Source organism: Embiotoca jacksoni, unplaced genomic scaffold (genome assembly GCF_022577435.1).
Source record: "Embiotoca jacksoni isolate LCO1_2020_lvr unplaced genomic scaffold, fEmbJac1.0.p SCAF_12, whole genome shotgun sequence".
Lineage (NCBI taxonomy): Eukaryota > Metazoa > Chordata > Actinopteri > Embiotocidae > Embiotoca > Embiotoca jacksoni.
The window spans coordinates 13,603,830-13,624,188 of record NW_027185252.1 but is presented as its reverse complement, the minus strand read 5'-3'; the positions used below and the strand labels follow the sequence as shown (position 1 = coordinate 13,624,188).

Genomic DNA, 20,359 nt, shown 5'->3' with positions numbered 1-20,359 from the left:
TCACACTGTGGATTCACACATTTTTTCATGGATTCATACCGTCCCCGTCCCCGTCCCCACACTTCTCATATTTTCCCTCCACCCTCCCTCTCTCTCCTGGCCCACCCTCTCCAGGTGGAGTTGGATCTGAAGCGTCTACGGGACCCGCTCCAGCTCCAGCTTCCAGTTCAGCAGCTCACCGCCAGTAAAGATTGATGGGAAAAGTGACTCCCTCCTCTCTCAGCTCCTGCAAACCCCTTTCCCTCTTCCCTTCTGCCGTCCAACACCCTTCTCCCTCTCCTTTTTACCCCCAGCTATTTCCTTCTTCCTCCCCCTGTCGCTCCCACAACCAATAATCCCATCCCTTTCTTGACTGTGGGAGTTATTTTTTTCTCCTCTTTTTTTTAATTTTTTCTTTTTCTTTTTCCTTTTCTGGCTGAAATCTCCAGTTGGAATTGCAAGTGAAAACCGCTAAAAGGCGACAAAAAGGATGGTGAGAATACCGCGAACTGAAAACCTCTCACAGCTGAAGGATGGTGAGGATGATAAAAAAAGGAAGATGATTATGATGCTAGGATTGAATTGGGCACTATGGATATGCCTCAAGTCTCCAGAGGGACAGCCTGCAGGTAACGTCAGGGGTGAAACAGGAATGATCACACCTGAAGACGCTCCAGGACAGGGAATACACAGAGGGGCAGCCATTGTTGAGTGTGTGTGTGTGTGTTGTGGGGAGGGGGACTTTCAGGCTACATCGGGACACCGACCGTGGCCACTCTGCAGGTCGACAGCAGTGTAGCCCTTCCTCTACTCTAGCAGTCAAACTGTCAACGCACACACAGACACACACCTCATCTTGGTCGGGGCAGGCTCCAAGGACACGTTTACATGGAAGTTCTGACACAGTCACAACATCAGGGAGACCTTCGTTTTCCCGTGGCTGAATTCTGCTGCCTCTCCCTCTCTGAGCCACGCCTCCGCCACGTAACGGACAGCTGTCCCTCCCAGTGTGACCTTTCTCCAGAGCCTGTCTCCACTCGCAGGATGCAGGAATAACGACGCCTCATTTCCTCTTCCTGTTGATGTCCTGTAGCGGCCCGGCCTGCGCAAGTATGAGAGTACTACCGACAACAACATCACTGTGTGTTCTTTTATTCCAAAAAAAAAATATTTTGGCACTTTTTATTTTGAAAGCCATAGTATATTTGTTATGAAAAATATAAATATATATGTATACAATCAAATAAACAGATGACCAGAGGCTAGTTTTTTTCAGTGGGGGGAGGAGTTCTCTTACAAACATCATTTCATGAGAAAACCCATTTACATCCTCTGAGGATCTCTTGCCATGAAAGACTCCTGCTTTGTCACATAGAGCATTACACTGTATGTATTTTACTACCTTGAACTAACTGTTTCATATGTTTTCATGACAAACGCACACAGTGTATTTCAGGTTGGATGTAATGCTCCTGTGCATGGCCACCAAAGGAGGGGAACCAATGCTGAGGCCAAATCAGGGTGAAAATGGCTTTGATTGGAATCGATTGCTTTCGAGCATCGCACAATATCAATATGGATGATGCCATGCTTGACCTCTGTAATCATCTCACAAATGCAAGGATTGCTGCAGAAATTCTTAGCCTGCTGAGAGGGTTCAAATGTGACCATTGCCTCAGACAAACCCACAGTCATGTTATAATGAAATATATCTGATGAACTGAATGACTTAAAAACAAAGGTTATATTAAACTGCCTGCAGCTTAGAATCCTTTTCCTAATATCATTTGTTTGTTCCCTTTCCATTTGAGAGTCACAATGACATTATTAATCAATGGATAAAATTAAGTTAACATCCAAAAACATGTCATGGCATTGAGGTCATAGAGGTGTTTTTCATCCTGAAATAAAGCCAGAGTTTTCTCCTCCCACTGCTGCTGTAATGCCCCTCCCCCCCTGCTCCCTTCGATGGCAAGGCAGGGTAGACTGCATGCTGTGGTACGCCCTCAGTAGAAATTTGTGAATGTGTAGGAGCATTATTGCAATTTTGTACTTAATTGGACCCTTTTCTTTGCCACATCTAGCTGAAGTCTCATCCACATCTAGCTCACCCCTCTTTGTTAAATCAAAGGTTATAGAAGCCATATATTTATGTTGTTTCTTTTCTTTTCTTTTTTTAAGGATGGTCACCAAATACACCGTTGTCAGCTTTACATAGTTTTCTGTTCAGGGTGAGGATTGATGGCCTTCTCTCTCCGGCCCCATTTATATAAAAACAAAAAAGTAAGATCTTGTCTCTGAACGGCTGTAGATCACCTTCACAGAGGGGAAGCCCAATGACATGACGTCCCTGCGCACAGATCAGAGTTCAACATCATCTTGTACTTGTGTGTGAACAGTTGACTGAATCCTGCTGTGTTTAACTGCAGATTTTATATTAAAATGCATGATTTTAGGTCTAATCAAAAGTTAGCCATGCAGATCTCGAGACAGGATTTTGTCAAATCTGTTACTGTGTGTGTTCGTTCGGGTGTGTGTGTGTGTGTGTTATCTCCGAGGGAAATGGTGCCTTTTGGATAATTCATGATTTCAACTGTAGCAATTTGGTAAACAGCAATGATAAGATCACTGAGAAAGTTCATTTCTGACTTGGAATGAAACCATCATGAAAACCAACCCCGTATCACGCCACAGCGTGCAATACACCCGTCAGTCCACGATTTTGCCACGCCAAGGTGTGAAATGTAAGGTAGCTTAAGTTCATGTGGTTAGGTTAAGGAAAAAAAAAATCCCGTATATGGTTAAAAATTGTCACATAAATTCCTTAACGTACATTACGGAAATTAAATTACGTTATGTACGTAGCTTACTGAAAAGATGTTGACATCCACGTTGACTTTTGCTATCTCACAGACTCAAACACGTCTCCTGGGTGAAAGGCCTTTGTTTGTTCCATCCAACCACCTCTGACCTCCTTGTCGTGTGTCATACATAGCGTGAGATAGACAGGGTGGCCTCTAGCGGACTGGTGCTTTGGCGTGATACGGGGCTATAAAATTTGAATGTTTGGAAGTGGAAATCAATGTTGCTGTGTGTCCCTGAACATGAATGTTTGTTGAATCCACACGAGAGTGCGCTGGGAGCAAAATGCAGATTACCGTCTTCATGTAACCTTCGCTCCTAACCGCTGCTCGTCAATAACAATAAAAGTCAATTCTGCCCTCATTCCACTTCACAGCCGTCTTCAGCTTTAAAGACAATTTTCCTGAATTTGCCAACTTTCACACCGTGACACACGCATACACACACACACAAGATAAAACCGGTGTTTCCTTGGAGATGTATTGTGGAAGGTGAGAGAGTTCAGGCCTCTGTCTGCAGTCCAGTCCTCCCTTCGGCTGCTTCTACACAACACTTCTCTCCATCATCGCCTCCTCCTTTTTATTATGCCATCCACCGTTAACTGCCTTTGTTTTTCTTGTTTTTTTTAAAAACAAAATATATCAAATATAGAGAAACTTTATTCTAAAGAGGGTGTTGCATGAATGTATGTTTACATGGGAAATTATGTAAAAAAAAAAATAGATTAAAAAAAAAAGATGATTTATCAAAATAACTGCAAAGATAATTTAAGAACGTTGTTTGTAGAGATTCCTAGTTATAAAGGGCAGTGGACAGGGCTGCGTGTTTAGAATCTGCTCTGCCAAATCTGATTTAAATCCCAGCCAACCAACTGCTCAAAGCCCAGCCCCATCTTCACCTTATTTACTCCCATAGCCTCCTTCCTTAGCGTGCATTCATACTCTTCAATAAATTGAAAAAATTCCCTCCATCTTCGGTGCACCTACAGTGTAAAGGAGGCTTCGTGACCTCTTCTGGATTCGAGTCCAAAGGAAAAGTGTCGGGAGCGCTCTTTTAGCTTATCGGGGAACACCTCCAATTCTTGTCCCTCTTTCTCATCAACCCTCAACCTTTTTTTTTCTCCAAAGCCTCATTATTATTCTATGTTTTGGATGTGTGTTAAGTTTTGAATATCTTATTTGTGTGCACTTACAACAAGACATGTTTAAAATGCCTAAAGAGTGAAGCAGAATATAGGATTGAAATGATCTCGTACTTCATTCTGACCTCTTTTTTTTTTTTTTTTTTTTTTTTTTTTTTTTCTTCTTCTGTTGACATATGATGCTGTAATGTTGGCAAAAAAGAAAATGTAAAATCCTGTATCATTTATGAAATATGTATAAAAGAGAAATGTAATTCAATTATCAATAAAAACCTTATCCAGTTTTTGGAGCCGGTGGTCGGGTTGAAGATTTTGTTGTTTGCTGTGGCGGTGAAAGCGAAGTGATTAATGTATCACATCACAGATGTTTATAAGGAGAAGCGTTTCAAGGTCCTGATGACCTCCTCCAACTCTCCTTGGCCTACAGCTCTTCCTGTACAGGACATCCTATGAGATAGACCTGTGAATCAACACACCATGGTTACAATGGTCTGTTAAAAAAGATAAAAGGCTCAAACATATCTGTTAAATAAAATGACACATTTTAAATTCTTGTTTGGTTCATTGGAGCAGGGAGTGAAATTTTTTTTCTCCAGCCAACAGTCACATTAATAGCTCTATGGTTACACTTGGGCACAGCAGTGCTTTGCACTAAAATACTAATGTTAGTATGCTTACAGTGATAATGTTAACATGTGTATCTTTAGCAGGCATAATCTTACCAATATCTAACCTTACTGATTAACAAGTCAAGTCAAATTTATTGAGAGGGACATTGCAAAAGTGCAATATATATGAATACAATAATTCATAAGACAACACAATAAAAACTCCAGGACTAGTTAAATGACCAAAGCAAGAAACCCATGACTAAAAAAAAAGCTACTCTAATACAGAGTTAAACATCAAGAAGAAAACATTTAAACATGAACATAGACATGATTTAAAAACAAGCAGTGACACAACGCACAGCAGAGGTTGAATGGGACGTTTTAGTTTTGCAAAGTGCTGGACTAATTAAAAATTTTACCTGATGAAAAATGGGAAGTTAAGGGATCCACTAGGGTTATTAAAGTTAATCCTCACAAAAACATGAACGTGTGTTCTGAATTTCATGACACCTCCATTCAATAATAGCTGAGACGTTTCATTAAAGCCTGAAAGGTCGACCTCAGCCAAGGGATTAAAGCTGTGATTAGTCTTCAGTGTCGGGACCAAGAAGGTCTGTACATTATCCAACCAGCTGTTGGGATATTTCAGACTTAACCAAAGTGGTTAAAATGACTGATCAACATTGGCATCTGTATGCCATAACACTAATGTGCCTACAAGTATCTTTTAACTTTACACAGCTCAGCTGTGAAGTCACTAAATCAGAACAAAATTATCTACCTACAATCAACTTATACCTTGAAAACATAAACGGATCCACACTTTGAAAACTGAAACCAAAAGGGAGGAAAAGAGGAAGATTCAATGACACAAATTGCACAGGGCCATAACAAACAAGAACAAGAAAATATATCCTATCTGGTTATGCAGTAGTAAAATAAAGTGCTGATTCAGTCTGCCTGTGCCGTAATGACTTGAAGCTGTGAAGGCTAGACTGTCATGTCACTGGTGAGAAGTAATCACAACTGTTCTGACTCGTTTCTTCTGATTACCTCTTGGATGAATGTCTGCATTGATTTAATTACACATTAGAAACAAAAGCTGCAAGGTCCAGGTTAGTTCCTACAACCTCTAAAAGAAAAGGGCCAAGCTATAGGTATTTCGTGGCCTGCAGTGGTCTGTAGTGGTCTGTACAAATAATAAGATAGAAGAGAACACATTCACTCTGCTTGCACGGTGTGTCCTCACCAAGGGTCTCATCCTCCACAGTAAATCCTGAGTGTGCAAACCCTGCCATCATCTTGGAATGAACGATGCTCCAGCACGACGCCAAGCAGATTAATCACATCGCTTTAATGCTTCTAGAGATTAGATCATTGCTCGTATTTCCACACGCTTTAAACCAGGAGGGATGAGAAAGAAAAGATATATTAAAGTATCATAAGGTACGCTTTCACTCAGCATAACTGAAAAAAAAAAAAAAAGATGTTTGGGGTATTTGAAGGGCATCTGTTTGGAGATGGAGGGAGAAAACCTCCCTGTCTGAGACAATGGGAGGATGGTCCTGTCACTGGATTTGGGGAGCAGCAGGTCAGGGGTTCAAGGTGAGAAAGGGACGTGACAATATGACACAGATAAGAGACGCATATTAAAGACAGACTTTTCCTAATGATGAACCAGAAGAGCTACACACATACACTCTCAGGCCTGAGCTTGGATTATCCATTACATAACATACATCATGATTTTTTGGGTGATTACCAGTCTACTGCAGGAGGTACTTGCAGCTGTAGGTGTAGGTGAGTGTCTTCTTTCTCCCATACTCTACCTTGAGATATTCACATTATGTACATGAATGACTTTGTCTGACCAGTTAGCTATTTTTCTCACTACTGTAAATTTACTGATGAGGCTGCCGACAAATTCTATAAAAACATCCACGTTGCGTTAGTCCATCTCCAGATACATAACACTTTTCTAAAGTTGCACTCAGCCTCAAGCCTATTTATTTTTACTGTATTTTACTGGGGTTGAATAGATACATTTGTTTGCAGGATCAGTTCATTTGTTTTTTTTCATGGGATTTGTTGAGGATAAGAAAATATAAAAAAAAAATCAGCAGGTTTATTCTTTGACAAAAAGTATTGATTATGAGAAACAATAAGTTTTTTCACGGTGGTTCTTCATCTCCATCTACACAGATAAGATGCAGGAGTCTGACTCAGGTCAGGCGTTGCTGCACATTGCCTTAACAGCCATATTAAGTTATTCAAGCCCCATCTGGAAGATTTAATGCTCCCATTAGCATACATCCACATGAGTCAGCTATGTCCTTTGCCCCTTCTGTGCCGCTGGAGCTGGCACACAGTGGGTCTGTCATATGTCTCCAAAAATGTCCGTTAGTACTGTCAGGATTAATTAGTCAGATTAATCCCCCTGCTTTTATTGGAGCACCATGGTGACAAGATGGACTGTCCATTAGTGGATGGCAGGAGGAAAATGATGTGTGTGTTTGTGGTTTGCTGTCATAAAATTTGTTAAATTGCACACATATGTAAATTCTAGGAACTATATCACATCCAGTGAGTTTTTCTTAACATCATTTGGAGATTGTGTTTGTGTTTACTTCTGACAGCAGATTTGAGAAAAAAGGAAATAGTTATTGTTACCGTAAATCTCTGGTCAACCTTGGCCTCTGTTAGATGTCAAACTGGAAGCACTTTCTGCTCGAGGTACGGGAAAACATAAACATGGATATTTTATTGTAGTGCAATTCAACTAAATGAAAAGGCTAGAGCACATGGTTACAGCAGTAACTTGTAGTCAAGTGTTATATGCCTGTCGTCAGCGGCCATGTTTCCCGGCTTTGGCCTGTCACTGAAGATGCTATACTGCTGAGCTGATCAGCCTCCTGCTGTTTCTTCATCCCTGCTGATACTCAGTTATTAACACTTCCTCCCATTCTTGCCCACACTGCCCACTCCTTCATGTTGTCTCCTTTTGTTTTAGGTCTGCCTCTTAATTACACCGTTGAGAGGGCATAAAGAGGGGAAAGACTATTGATTGTTTTGATGCACTTTGTTTACACTACTGTTCTCCTAATTCTGCACTACCGGCTGTAGTGAAAAGAGTTACAACTGACAGAGCTTGTTGGATAAGGAAGCCTTTGTGGATAGCTTGTTGGCTTTCAGTTTAATTAGACTTGACTCTTTGTTGCTGTTTATCTTAACAATCCAACGGTTTGCTTCATGGTAACAAGTTTGGTCAAGTGACCAGTACAGATGTACAGTACACAGGAAGGGGTAAAGGATGTAGAACATGTTTAACTTGAATTAACATAAAAACTGAAGGGTCCAAAATTACAAAACCACACTCATGTCTCTATCTGGCCAGGGTTTCGGTCTGAGATTTCTCTCATCCCAATATAATGCAGGTGAATTGAATTTCTTTCGTGGTTCTCACAGCATTGGAAAATTGCCTTTAAAAAGCTGTTACAGGTCAAAAGATCTGCCCAAGAATGAAAAGTGTTGGTGGTGAGGTCTGTGGATTATTGAGAAGAAAGGTGTCAGGACCCTGTTTTGAATTTCTGAGGTGCATTTTCTGCCTTTCTTGGATGGAAATGAAATGTGAAAGAGAGAGAAGGACTTCCAACAAAGTCCTTGACTGGACTCAAAAACCCAGGATAACAACAGACAACATGTACATGTACATGGGCTTCATACATTACACCATAAAAATGTTCCAAAACCACATTTCCCATGGGCAAAATACATGTTTCACATGTGCACAATCACACGTGTACAGTATATTGTCACATTTGATCACGAGTTTTTGCACATGTTAAATTCATGTGTTTTATCTGCAAGGGATCATATTTTGTAAACTGTTTTATTTGTAAAGTCTTAATGTAAAAAATAAGCATGACTATAGCTGTAAAATGAATATAGGGAAGTAAAAAGTAAAATTTTTAGCTCTAAAATGAAGTGTATTATACAAGTAAAGTAGCATAAATTGAAATACTCAGGTATGAGATCATCAAAATTGTGCTGCAGGCCTATTTAAGTAGATTCTGTCTTGACACACTCAGTGCTGCAAATTCCTTCCTCTTTGATTCATCCCCCCAACCATCAAACATATATTTATCCTGTTGATATACTTTTTCAATCATGAACAACTAATTATCTCCCCCCCCCTTCCCCCTCTCTTCCCCCAGCCCTGGACCCGTGCTCTGCCTACATCAGCCTGAATGAACCGTGGAGGAACACAGACTACCACGTCAACCAGTCCTCCGGCGTGCCCCGATGCGACAGCCACGTGTCTGGTGAATGGTACCGCTTCACTGGCATGGCCGGGGACGCCATGCCCACCTTCTGCATCTCCGAGAATCACTGTGGCACACACGCTCCCATTTGGCTCAACGGGAGCCACCCACTGCTCCACGAGGGCATCGTCAGCCTGCCTGCGTGTGCGAGCTTCAATGACAACTGCTGCCAGTGGAACGCCAGCGTAGAAGTGAAGGCCTGTCCCGGAGGATACTTCGTTTACCGCCTGCCCAGGCCCTCGGTCTGCTTCCATGTTTACTGTGGCCGTGAGTGAGGATGACAGATTTTTTTTTTTTTAATTTTTTTTTTATGACAGATACATTTTAGATTTATGTTACGTTTAATTTGCCTGTGTTTGTATTTGTGTGTGTTGCGCAGATTTCTATGATATCTGCGATGAGGTGGATTGCACAGGTGCCAGATGTCCCGAGTCTGAATGTCGCTGTGCGCCTGGAACTGTCCTGGGACCAGACAGACAAACATGCTTGGGTGAGACAGAGACAGAGACAAAGAGAGAGAGAGAGAGAGAGAGAGAGAGAGAGAGGAGGAGGGGACAGATAAGTTGTGCAAGCGGCAAAGATAAGCAAGGGAACGTGGAAGACGGATAAACTGGACATGGTTTCTGAAAAACAATAACAAGAAAAATCAATCAGACTGGATTTGCAGTATGTTCCCCCAAATGCTCTGACAAACATATTCATGTTTGTGAATGAGCTGTTACTATTATTCAAATATCCATGTTTACTTGCCTTGATAGGTTATTCAGAATATGGGGCAGAACTGGCATAATAAATAGTGCAATTCTGTTGTCATGCTGTCCCATCTATCTTTATCTAGCTTGTTTGTATATTATCCTAGTTACTGTGAACGGGATTTATTTATGTATTACAATTTGAAACTAAAAGAGTTGGTGTTAGTGTCATTATAAATGATGAGACAGATCATAAAATATGGATGAGTGCAAAGCTTGATGAAGGAAGCAGCAACAGAGACTGAAAGATTGCGGTTTATTTTTTGCTGACTCCACTCAAGGTGAAGGTGTGTGTGTATGTGTGCTAAACTGGCACCTAATGACGGGTGACAAGCATGCCGGGGGAAACTAGCCAGCCTGAAAACGGCCATTATCTCATTATTCGCCCATCAGCCAAATCTGCCTTTCCCTGTCTCAGAGATGCCTTCTTCATTTCTCCATCCCCACTCACTCTCTTTCCTCACTCTCCTGCACTCTCAAGTTGATCTCCCCCCTCCTCCCCTTTTATGTCATCCATCACTCTTCCTTTATCAGTCCTCTCAGTATTATAAACTCAGTTTTAAAGTCCTTTAACGTAGATTTATCATTCTCTTTGAAACACTAAGTGAATTGCCTGGAGGTGAGACACTCCAGCCATTTGGTACTCAGTCGATTAAAACAAGACGACTCTGTTATTAATATCTGACCCTGTGTGGTGTGTGTGTGTGTGTGTGTGTGTGTGTGTGTGTGTGTGTGTGTGTGTGTGTGTGTGTGTCCCATGTTAAGATATGAATGAATGTGATAAGGCCAATGGTGGCTGTGCAGAGGTGTGTGTGAACACCAAAGGCTCCAGGCGTTGTGAGTGTGGGCGGGGCCGTGTGCTGGACGAGGATGGATGCAACTGTAGAGGTACATCCATCATATGACATCAGTCTGTGTTGTACAGAGATAATTAAACTCGCATAGTTTGCTGAATACATTTCCTTTCCTCTGTGTTGCCTCATGCAGAGATAGCAGGCTGTCATGTTCACAATGGAGGCTGCAGCCATGGCTGCTCCTCGCTGCTGGAGTCCTATCAGTGTCACTGTCCCAGAGGGCTGGAGCTGGGCGAGGATAAACGCACATGTCAGGGTGTGTATATGTGTGAGGAAGAGGCAGACGTTGTTGTTGAATAATCAATCGGGCAAAAAGGGAAGCTGTCACAGAGAGCCATGCTGAGGCCATAACTGATATGTTTTAACAAATCAGTTTGGGCTTAATATTTTGTCAGGGAGGCTCCATAATCATAGCTGTGAAAAATATGATGGGCCAATATTTTTATATTGTTTGAGAATGGACTCAAATTATAGTGAAAACATTTCAGCCCATTTTACACAATGTATTTTTTTGAGAGAATGAATGACAATTACACTTCAGCACTGCTGACAGCAGTTGCTGGAGGCATTATGTTTTTGAGTTTTCCATCTGTCTGTACATCCCATGCTTTTCAATAAAATGTCTCAGGAACGCCTTCAGGGGATTTCTTCAGTTTAGATACAAATGTTTACATAGTCTCAAGGATGGACTGATCACTTTTTGTGATTCAAAGGTCAAGGGTCACAATGACCTCACGTCTGATCTGATATATCGATCCTGTACCATTCTCATGAACACAATATCTTAGGAACGCCTTGAGGGAATTTCTTCAAATTTGGGGTGGACACTCACTTGGACTTAGGGATGAATTGGTTATATTTTGGTGGTCAAAGATCACTGTGACCAAACAGTGTGACAGAACACATTTGTGGTGATAACGCAAAGAAATATTTCACTAAATGTGACAACGGTTCATACAAATGTCTAATAGGAAAATTCATATTATTACATTTCATATTGAAAAGGTCAAAATTTTAACTTCACTTTGACAGCAAAATGTCCAAGCATTTGTCAAGATACTGAAATAGTAACACCCATTTTGGGTCTCCACCTTTATAGTGACTCTATAGATCTCCTGTGCTGTCAGGTTCAAGATGTGTGTGAAGCATCCAAGTTTTAGAGTTTGTTGCTTCTTTGCAGCAAATCTATTTTTGAAGCATTGTGAGTCGGTGAATGTTGGCATTTTTGTTCAAATAAATTACTGAAATTATTGATTGATCAGTTGTTGATTAATCCATACAGGACAACTCATTTATGTCGAAAAAAGATGGAGCAAAACTTCAATCCAGATCTTTCTCTGCTGTCACAATATCCCGATTTTAGGATTTTCTATGTAGTTCAACACCAAGTGACATGTTTTATCAAACTATGATTTTCAGCAGCTCTGTGTTCTTGTATCCATGCATGGGTTTCATGATTTGTTTTGTAGAACCATAAGATGTCATATGGTTGACTGTTTTCCCTTCAGTGCCTGTCCAGTGTGATTCCAGCTGTATTACGGTGTCAGTGCCAAAGGACCTTGTGGGAGGACTGGAGCTCTTTCTGTCCAACTCGTCTTGTCGTGGCGTCTCCAATGGCACACACATCAACCTGAGCTTCAGCCTCAAGACCTGTGGCACAGTGGTGGAGGTCAGAGGCACTGGGGTGACATTTTGTGACTGAATGAGCACAGTGTTTAGTGTGTGAGGTTAGGGCTTGGGAAAATGTTAGTGATATATTATAAGAACTGTGTACTTAAAATGTGGGATATCGAGGTTGTCACCTACTAAAAAAAAAAAGCCATTAAAGTAAGGTAAATGTTTGCTCCCAGGTGACAGATAACAAGATTGTGGGGACCAACCTGGTGACAGGCCTTCCCCGCAGCAGCCCAGGCAGCAGCAGAGACCTGATAGTCCGCACCAGCAAGTTAGTGCTCCCAGTCACCTGCGAGTTCCCCAGGGAGTACCACGTGTCAGACGGATACCAGGCAAGCCTGCGCAGCTCAGCCCTGGAGCTGGCAGGCCACAGCGAGGGAGTCTTCAGGTTCTCCCTGGAGCTCTTCAAGAGCGCCGAGTTCTCAGAACCTTATCGCACCCCGCCGCAGCTCCGTCTGCATGACTCCCTGTTCTTCGGGGTGGAGCCAAAGGAGAGAGTGGAGGGCCTCTCCGCCCTGGTGGAGAGCTGCTTCGCTACGCCAGGGCCCAAAGCTGACCAGGCCCTCAAGTATTACCTCATCAAAGATGGGTGAATAGTTTTGACATTTTTAATATCACATTTTGTTTTACATGACGCACTGCGCTTATTGCAAAGGTGTCAGCTGAACCAAAACATGGCACCTATGAAATACAGTATTCATTAATTTTTTTTTTTAACAAGTAAGTTTCTATTGGCCAGATATACAATGCAATAAGCTACAAGCAGTTGATGATTACCTTTACAGTGCATCCGGAAAGTATTCACAGAGCTTCACTTTTTCCACATTTTGTTATGTTACAGCCTTATTCCAAAATTGATTAAATTCATTTTTTTCCTCAAAATTCTACACACAATACCCCATAATGATAATGTGAAAAAAGTTTTTGGGACATTTTAGCAAATCTATTACAAATAAAAAACTAAAAAATCACATACATAAGTATCCACAGCCTTTGCCATGACACTCAAAATTGAGCTCAGGTGCATCCTGTTTCCACTGATCATCCTTGAGATGTTTCTACAACTTGATTGGTGTCCACCTGTGGTAAATTCAGTTGATTGGACATGATTTGGAAAGGCACACACCCTCTATGTAAGGTCCCACAGTTGACATAGTGCATGTCAGAGCACAAACCAAACCATGAAGTCCAAGGCATTGTTTGTAGACTTCTGAGACAGGATTGTATCAAGGCACAGATCTGTGGAAGGGTACAGAAACATTTCTGCAGCATTGAAGGTCCCAATGAGCACAGTGGCCTCCATCATCCGTAAATGGAAGAAGTTTGGAACCACCAGGACTCTTCCTAGAGTCGGCCGCCTGGCCAAACTGAGCGATCGGGGGAGAATGGCCTTAGTCAGGGAGGTGACCAAGAACCCGATGGTCACTCTGACAGAGCTCCAGCGTTGCTCTATGAAGAGAGGAGAACCTTCCAGAAGGACAACCATCTCTGCAGCACTCCACCAAGCAGGCCTTTATGGGAGAGTGGCCAGACGGAAGCCACTCCTCAGTAAAAGGCTCATGACAGCCCACCTGGAGTTTACCAAAAGGCACCTGAAGGACTCTCAGACCATGAGAAACAAAATTCTCTGGTCTGATGAAACAAAGATTGAACTCTTTGGCCTGAATGCCAAGCCTCATGTTTGGAGGAAACCAGGCACCGCTCATCACCTGGCCAATACCATCTCTACGGTGAAGCATGGTGGTAGCAGCATCATGCTGTGGGGATGTTTTTCAGTGGCAGGAACTGGGAGACTAGTCAGGATCGAGGGAAAGATGAATGCAGCAATGTACAGAGACATCCTTGATGAAAACCTTCTCCAGAGCGCTCTGGACCTCAGACTGGGAAGAAGGTTAATCTTCCAACAGGACAACAACCTGAAACACACAGCCAAGATAACAAAGAAATGGCTTCGGGACAATTCTGTGAATGTCTTTGAGAGGCCCAGGCAGAGCCCAGACTTGAACCCGATTGAACATCTCCGGAAAGATCTGAAAATGGCTGTGCACCGACGCCCCCCATCCAACCTGATGGAGCTTGAGAGGTTCTGCAAAGAAGAATGGGCGAAACTGCCCAAAAATAGGTGCCAAGCTTGTAGCATCATACTCAAAAAGACTCGGGGCTGTAATTGCTGCCAAAGGTGCTTCAACAAAGTATTGAACAAAGGCTGTGAATACTTATGTACGTGTTATATTTTCGTTCTTTGTTTTTAATAGATTTGCAAAAATTTTAAACAAACTTTTTTCACTTTGACATGATGGGATATTGTGTGTAGAATTTTAAGGAAAAAAAATGAATTTAATCCATTTTGGAATAAGTTTGCAACATAACAAAATGTGGAAAAAGTGAAGCGCTGTGAATACTTTCCAGATGCACTGTATGTTTGCAGATGTCAAGAAGGTCTTTCAAGAAAACTACACAGAGAAATATGTGTTTTGCACTACCTTACACAACAGGGTTATAGTAAGTGTAGAATTTCACCCTATGTGGCAGAACAAAAAGGACAAAAATGGTATTCATAGAAACACTAGTTTATAGAAACTCTTGTTTCTATAGATAAATTAGTTAAAAAAGTACTGATGACTGATGCAAAAAAAATATTTATTATATGATGTCATTAAAGATTCATCAAAACACTGATTCTCAGTCAAAATATTATGCAAGTATATCAAGCCATGCAAATAGGTTTGGCTTGATACCTGTCTCTGGTACTAATATTATCACTCTATTACACTGATGATAATTGTAATTCTATTTGTTGTACTCGCTGACAAACTCAAAACTACTTGTGTACGCATAAATAGAAGCTTTTTTTTCCCATTTGGATGAACTGACAGTTTCAAATGTGGTGCTCACGCAAACATTCAAATCTTCAGACTTCTGTCTTTTCAATATTGTCTAGTTAACACTGGAAATGCATTTGGTCCTGCAACCTCACTTAATAAATGTCACGGGCATCAGACCCAGCTGCTGTCTTTCACAACAGGCTTAGCATCAGCTGCTTGACAGTTATAGGACAGGAAATGTCCACACCTTCAAAGAAATGTCAAATGAAAAATGCCACTGGCCTCGTACCTTGACGCGGAAAAGATAAAGAACAGTAATGCTTAGAGGTAGAGAAAACAGCCCTATTATTCATGGAGGACTCACTTTGTGCTGACCATTTCTTCACCTATCCAGAGTGAGATTTCCTTTTGCTGCTCTATAGACACCACCAGAGCAGCACCATAATCTATTTTCACGATTCCTCATTAAAAATACGGTGTGTCTGGACCTCAGGGCAGATAACCTTGATGAAGTGGCTTGTTAGAAATATATATGACTCACTGAGTGCTATGTGAAGATATTAACTGTATGTATGACTTCTCTTTGTCTTCCTACGCAGATGTATCTCAGATGAAACAGTGACTCAGTACTCAGCTAAAGACCAGCTGTCTAAGCACTACCAGGTCCCTGTCTTCAAGTTCATCGGCAAGGACAACCGAGTGAGTAAAAGCAGCGTGCTGGCGGCCAGCTGGCGAATGTGTGTGGGCTTATGTCTGTGGAGCACTATACTGTAGGGCTGTATTCACATGTATCATATAAACTATGCAAGTATGTCTAAATCTGTCTCCTTCATCTACAGCAAGTGTTCCTCCACTGCCAGGTGTTAGTGTGCGGGGCAGGAGACTCCCGCTGCGTTCAGCGCTGTCGAGGCCGAGTCCGCCGGGAGGTTGGGAAGGGTGAGCCTCAGGAGCAGCACACGATGAGCGCAGGCCCCATCTTCATCCTGCCGTAGTCATGATACTATCGTAAAGCCATTAACACAAACATTCAGAAAATCCCCGTGAGAACATGACTTCAGTACAAGCACGGGTCGCTGGAATAACATTTGCATTTAGATGGAAGATGAACTGATTATTTCAGTTTATTTGGTATTTTAAGCACCAAATAAATGTATGCATATACACACAGAACAGTCCATTGCACCATCCCTTTAATGTCCCACACATACACGTATACATGCAGATGTACAGGATACACACTCCTCTTTTTCTCCCCATAGTTCCACTGTTAATAATAATCCTGGAGATAACTTAACACATCCAAATTTGTGTGTCTTTGCCACTTTGCCTTGCAACATAATTTCCTGACATTAGAGTGAATGACGTTTCTATTAGATTCCATTCGGAGGGGCCACAGTTCATTCGTAACAACCACAGCCTGAGGGATGTTTTTCTAGGTCGCACTTTCTCAGTCCTGATTACAGCTTAGAGATTTAGTGGATTTATAAAAGTGGTTTATATTTTCACACCATCACTAACTTGAAAAATACATGCAGAACACCCAGAGGTGCCGTCTGATTCACTGGCTCTTTGTAATCGATGGCTGGGGACCATGTCACACATTACAGCGTGGTGGAGAAGAGATCTGTTTGCTGCGCCTGGAAATTATTCATACAGTTCATCACTCTGACAATTAACATCGAGTTAATCATGTCAGTTAAACTGCAATTAGTCATGCATTTAGTCATAAAAATAACAAATAATTAGCAAATAACTTACAACAAACATTAACACAGTAGCTATAATAAGCATTAAATTTACATGACTTTAACTTAAGGTTTGGGCAGACTAGCTTGACAAATTTAAGATAACAGACAGCAAGCCATGTGCACCATAGTAATTATCTTGTGTTCTATCTAGAGGAAATTAATCCAATGACAATATCCTTCCCATCAAGGCATTTTGTTTGGAGTCATCAACTAATTTGTGCTAATGGAGTCATAAAGGCCCAAAATTGGCTTAAAATGTAAAAAGGGTATGGAGAGCTTAATATGCATGAGAAATTGATTAAGATTCAGAAAGTCATATTCAGACACTAATATTTGTAAGTGCTGCCTATGAATAAATCCTAAGAAAGTGTTCACTTGAATTCCCTATTTGTTTTATTCATCTCTGGGCTCTAAATCTTGAGAGGTCTCATCGTCTTCTTTGACCGAAAGCCTTTAAATGCTCTGTGTTATATGTTGAAATATTCATGACTCGGTTATTTGTCTGTGAAAGCATACAGGAGTTGTCCAGATTGTCACAGTTCATCCCTGTCCTCTCCCTCGCAGACACACGCTGCCCTCTGGCTGTTCATGTAAGGCCTACAACCAAGAGTCCCCACTGTGTTGTAGAGAGCGTCGGCCATTGATTCACAGGCTAACAAAGAGAAACAAAAGAGAGGAGGGAGACATAACTTCAGTATGCAAGATGTTACTGGTGGTCAAAGTACACAGCCAAAAAAAAAAAAAGGGGAGAAGTAAAACATCTGCAAATCTCTCACCTTGCACCTTCGACACAAAGCCCAGGCTCTTCTTAAGGTCGGAGCAGATGCCATACAAACACGTGCGAAACTTGGAGTCACAGTCGTGCTTTTCGGTGCCACAAGTATCATAGCACACGTCAAGCTGGTCACAGCACTTTGTCATAGCAGGGATCCCGAGGTCGAGCTGTCAAAAGAGAGAACTACAAGTTGTCAAAACAGTTTACGAATACAAAATCGAACATGTCCAGCCGCTGCGGTTGTGATGAGCTCCATTATTTGAGCTTAATATAATTGTTTTGGGCTGGTGGTGCGCTGACCAGGCCACCTACAGCAGCATTCACCTGGAATCCCACCAGAGAGGAGCTGCAACCATTGGGCTCTGGGAGATGGTAGCCTGGACGAGGTTGAGGAATTTCTCCTGAGAAAATGGAAAATGTCTATTTAATTCTTGAACCAAAGTAATGCCGTTACATACAACCTGTCAAGGTTCTGCAGTGTATCTCTGTTCTCAGGTGTGTCATCGCACAGATAACATGTAACTTCTGTTTGAGAACATATTGATTGTGTAACTGTAGGGACATCTCCCTCCCAGATGATGAACAGAGCCTCGATATCAGCAGCCTGAGGACCAGGCATGTTATCTTGGATAAGTATAATTATAAGTATTGAAATAAGTATCTGTTAAACTGACAGCAGTGGAATTGATTAAATTTGAAAGTTAAAGTGTGTTATGAAAAACAAATACATACTAACAGAAGAATATTGGATGTGGACATAATTTCAAAACCTACTGTTGACCTGTTGGAAATTTTTGGTTCAATGAAAACAGCTCAATAATCTATGACATCTCCGCTCAGGACACAAAAGGAGTTATGATTCTGAACACACATTTTGTGTAAAACATGACAAAATTCATTCCTACCATGTCTGCAGCGGTACTGACATACACCATCACGTCCGCCGACCAGCTCCACCAAGTAGTCAAAGTATCCGTGCATTGACTGAAAACTACCTCTAACGGAGTTGAGGCCCCAACTGCTTTTATCTTCATGTGCCAAGGATCTGTCCAGGGGCTCGTTTGTCTGCACTGGTCTGATCTCATTCTCCTCTTCCTCCTCCTCAGAGGAAGGCTGCTCCTGAGTGACAGCTTCTTTAGTAAGGGCTTCCACAGCAGCAGTGTCTCCATCAGGCCCGTTACTGTCAACCCCTGGATCTTTGGCTGTTGCTCCATCTGCCACTCGGTCACCTACATCAGGTCTGTCACCTGACCGGTTATCCACTGCAAACACTTTAGCCGGTAGCGTGTCACCAAAAACAGAACTAGCTGCAGGTGCCTCAGTTGCAGGTGAATCACCTGCTTGGGCATCTGCAGCAGCTTTAACTTCCTGAGCCTCTACAGAGGCAGCAGCGACAACAACAGCAGCAGCGGCAGCTGAGTCCACAGCAGGGGCTTCCTCTTCCTCCTTTGCTTGAGTCTGGTAGCTGCCTAAAGTGGCACTCATCCCCGAAGACACACAGAGGAGGAGCAGGATCACAGGCCGAAGTAGCATGGTGGCAGAGGTAGATCTTCACAAAGTGAGGTGTTGTTAACTGGGAGGGAAGAGCTTAGACAGTGAGGGACAAACGTACTCTGCTCCTACTGACTCTGTCAGCCGGGACTTTGACCTCTGATTAGATTCTAGCAGACAGCAAGCCACTCTCTCATGTTAGGGGCAAAGGTCACCGCCGTATCAATCCAAAGAAAACCTTCTGTAATTCATCTAATCCGCCATGTGATTCTTGAATGCATCAAATGAGTGCTTTCATCACAGTTTTTTTGCACAAAACTATAATTGGATTTTTATGACAGAAGTCACATGGAACTTGAGCCCAGAGGAAAACCTCTGTATTCCCTTTAACACTCAGCACATCAAGTGCTGCCCAACCCCCCCCCCCCCCTCCTCCGCCTTCCCCTGCCCCATGAGCTTTTTAAAGACATAACAAACCTCTAACTATCTTCACAGACTGACACTTCAGCAGTGACTAAGAACCGAGACAAACAAGAGCATTATCTTATTCATTCGGCATGAGGTGGTGGAGGGGAAGTGTGACAGCATAAAACCTTTGGGATACATCTTTTCAAGTGCACTTTCAAGGGAAAGAAAGTGCTGCAGGTAAATGAAAACAACAACAGGTAAAGAATGCTAAACACACATATCTAAATTAAACAGTAAATCCAGCAAGGGAATCTTGCTCGTGCAGGTTTCTCTATTTACAACACTTTTCTCATATGTCTCTGCTGCCCTCTTGTGTTTGAAGAGTAATGTGCTCCCAATTCTTGGTTTTCGTTCTTTTTAGTGTCCCTTCCTACGACACAAGTCTGTTTTGCTAACGCTGGATGTCAATTATGTTATGGACTTTCAGTTTTTTTTTTCTTGCTATTCCTTATTCATTCTGTACAAATAAATATTCTCCTGGTCATGCACAGTCCCAAACTGAATAAATGGCCATTTTCTCTGTCTCTCTGTCTATAATGAATACATTATTAAAATATTTACAGTGTAGGCTGTAAAAAGTATGTGAACCCTTAAAGGCCAATCAGTGAAAGAAGATTTGAGTTTAATATTGACAGGAGGCACCTGCTGACGTGAACTGTGATTCGCAAAAAACAGAGATCTCACGAAACTGATAATCAAGACTTGATTGATTTTCACAGGATGAGAAGGGGTTAAAAAGTAATCTCAGAATTTAGATGTTAATCACCCCACAATGTCCACAAATCTATGATTGAAGATTATTTAGTACTGTGGACATTCTCTGTGGAAGTTGATACGAGATAAGATGACTCCAATAG

The 20,359-nt window shown here is 41.9% G+C and overlaps 3 protein-coding genes across 4 annotated transcripts in view; 2 read left to right on the top strand and 1 right to left on the bottom strand.

The window, feature by feature from the left end:
- Window positions 1-4,289, top strand: part of mcu (mitochondrial calcium uniporter) — a 55,535-nt gene extending 51,246 nt beyond the window's left edge. Inside the window, exons 9-10 of one of the 2 annotated variants that reach the window (XR_011178018.1) lie at window positions 115-1,089; window positions 2,161-4,287. Coding sequence is in view for 1 of the 2 variants with exons in the window: in XM_069144964.1 (XP_069001065.1) it covers window positions 115-195 (81 nt within the window). In the remaining variant the exon portion in view is untranslated. Of the gene's footprint in view, window positions 1-114 lie in introns of both variants that reach the window. The other variant, XM_069144964.1, reaches the window with a different exon arrangement.
- Window positions 4,290-6,324: 2,035 nt separating this feature from the next.
- Window positions 6,325-17,148, top strand: oit3 (oncoprotein induced transcript 3). The gene is made up of 9 exons (XM_069144962.1): window positions 6,325-6,393; window positions 8,808-9,182; window positions 9,295-9,405; window positions 10,433-10,555; window positions 10,655-10,777; window positions 12,030-12,190; window positions 12,372-12,784; window positions 15,620-15,719; window positions 15,860-17,148. Exons 1-9 carry the CDS (start codon window positions 6,336-6,338, stop codon window positions 16,010-16,012), a joined length of 1,617 nt encoding a protein of 538 aa, XP_069001063.1. The 5' UTR covers window positions 6,325-6,335; the 3' UTR covers window positions 16,013-17,148.
- An 82-nt stretch (window positions 17,149-17,230) lies between these two features.
- pla2g12b (phospholipase A2, group XIIB) lies at window positions 17,231-19,425 on the bottom strand. The gene is made up of 4 exons (XM_069144963.1): window positions 18,449-19,425; window positions 17,868-17,944; window positions 17,545-17,710; window positions 17,231-17,420 (listed from the first exon to the last, which is right to left on the bottom strand). The coding sequence occupies exons 1-4, from the start codon at window positions 19,074-19,076 to the stop codon at window positions 17,302-17,304; spliced, it is 990 nt and encodes a 329-aa protein (XP_069001064.1). The 5' UTR covers window positions 19,077-19,425; the 3' UTR covers window positions 17,231-17,301.
- Window positions 19,426-20,359: the final 934 nt, after the last annotated feature.

Excerpts from the sequence above, each read along its gene's own strand:
- oit3 (XM_069144962.1), top strand. The coding sequence starts at position 6,336 with ATGATTTTTTGGGTGATTACCAGTCTACTGCAGGAGGTACTTGCAGCT. Across the intron at positions 12,191-12,371 it reads CCTGTGGCACAGTGGTGGAG|GTGACAGATAACAAGATTGT; the intron begins GTCAGAGGCACT and ends GTTTGCTCCCAG. Across the intron at positions 12,785-15,619 it reads TATTACCTCATCAAAGATGG|ATGTATCTCAGATGAAACAG; the intron begins GTGAATAGTTTT and ends CTTCCTACGCAG.
- pla2g12b (XM_069144963.1), bottom strand. The coding sequence starts at position 19,076 with ATGCTACTTCGGCCTGTGATCCTGCTCCTCCTCTGTGTGTCTTCGGGG. Across the intron at positions 17,945-18,448 it reads TCAGTACCGCTGCAGACATG|GAGAAATTCCTCAACCTCGT; the intron begins GTAGGAATGAAT and ends CCATTTTCTCAG. Across the intron at positions 17,711-17,867 it reads CCTCTCTGGTGGGATTCCAG|CTCGACCTCGGGATCCCTGC; the intron begins GTGAATGCTGCT and ends CTCTTTTGACAG.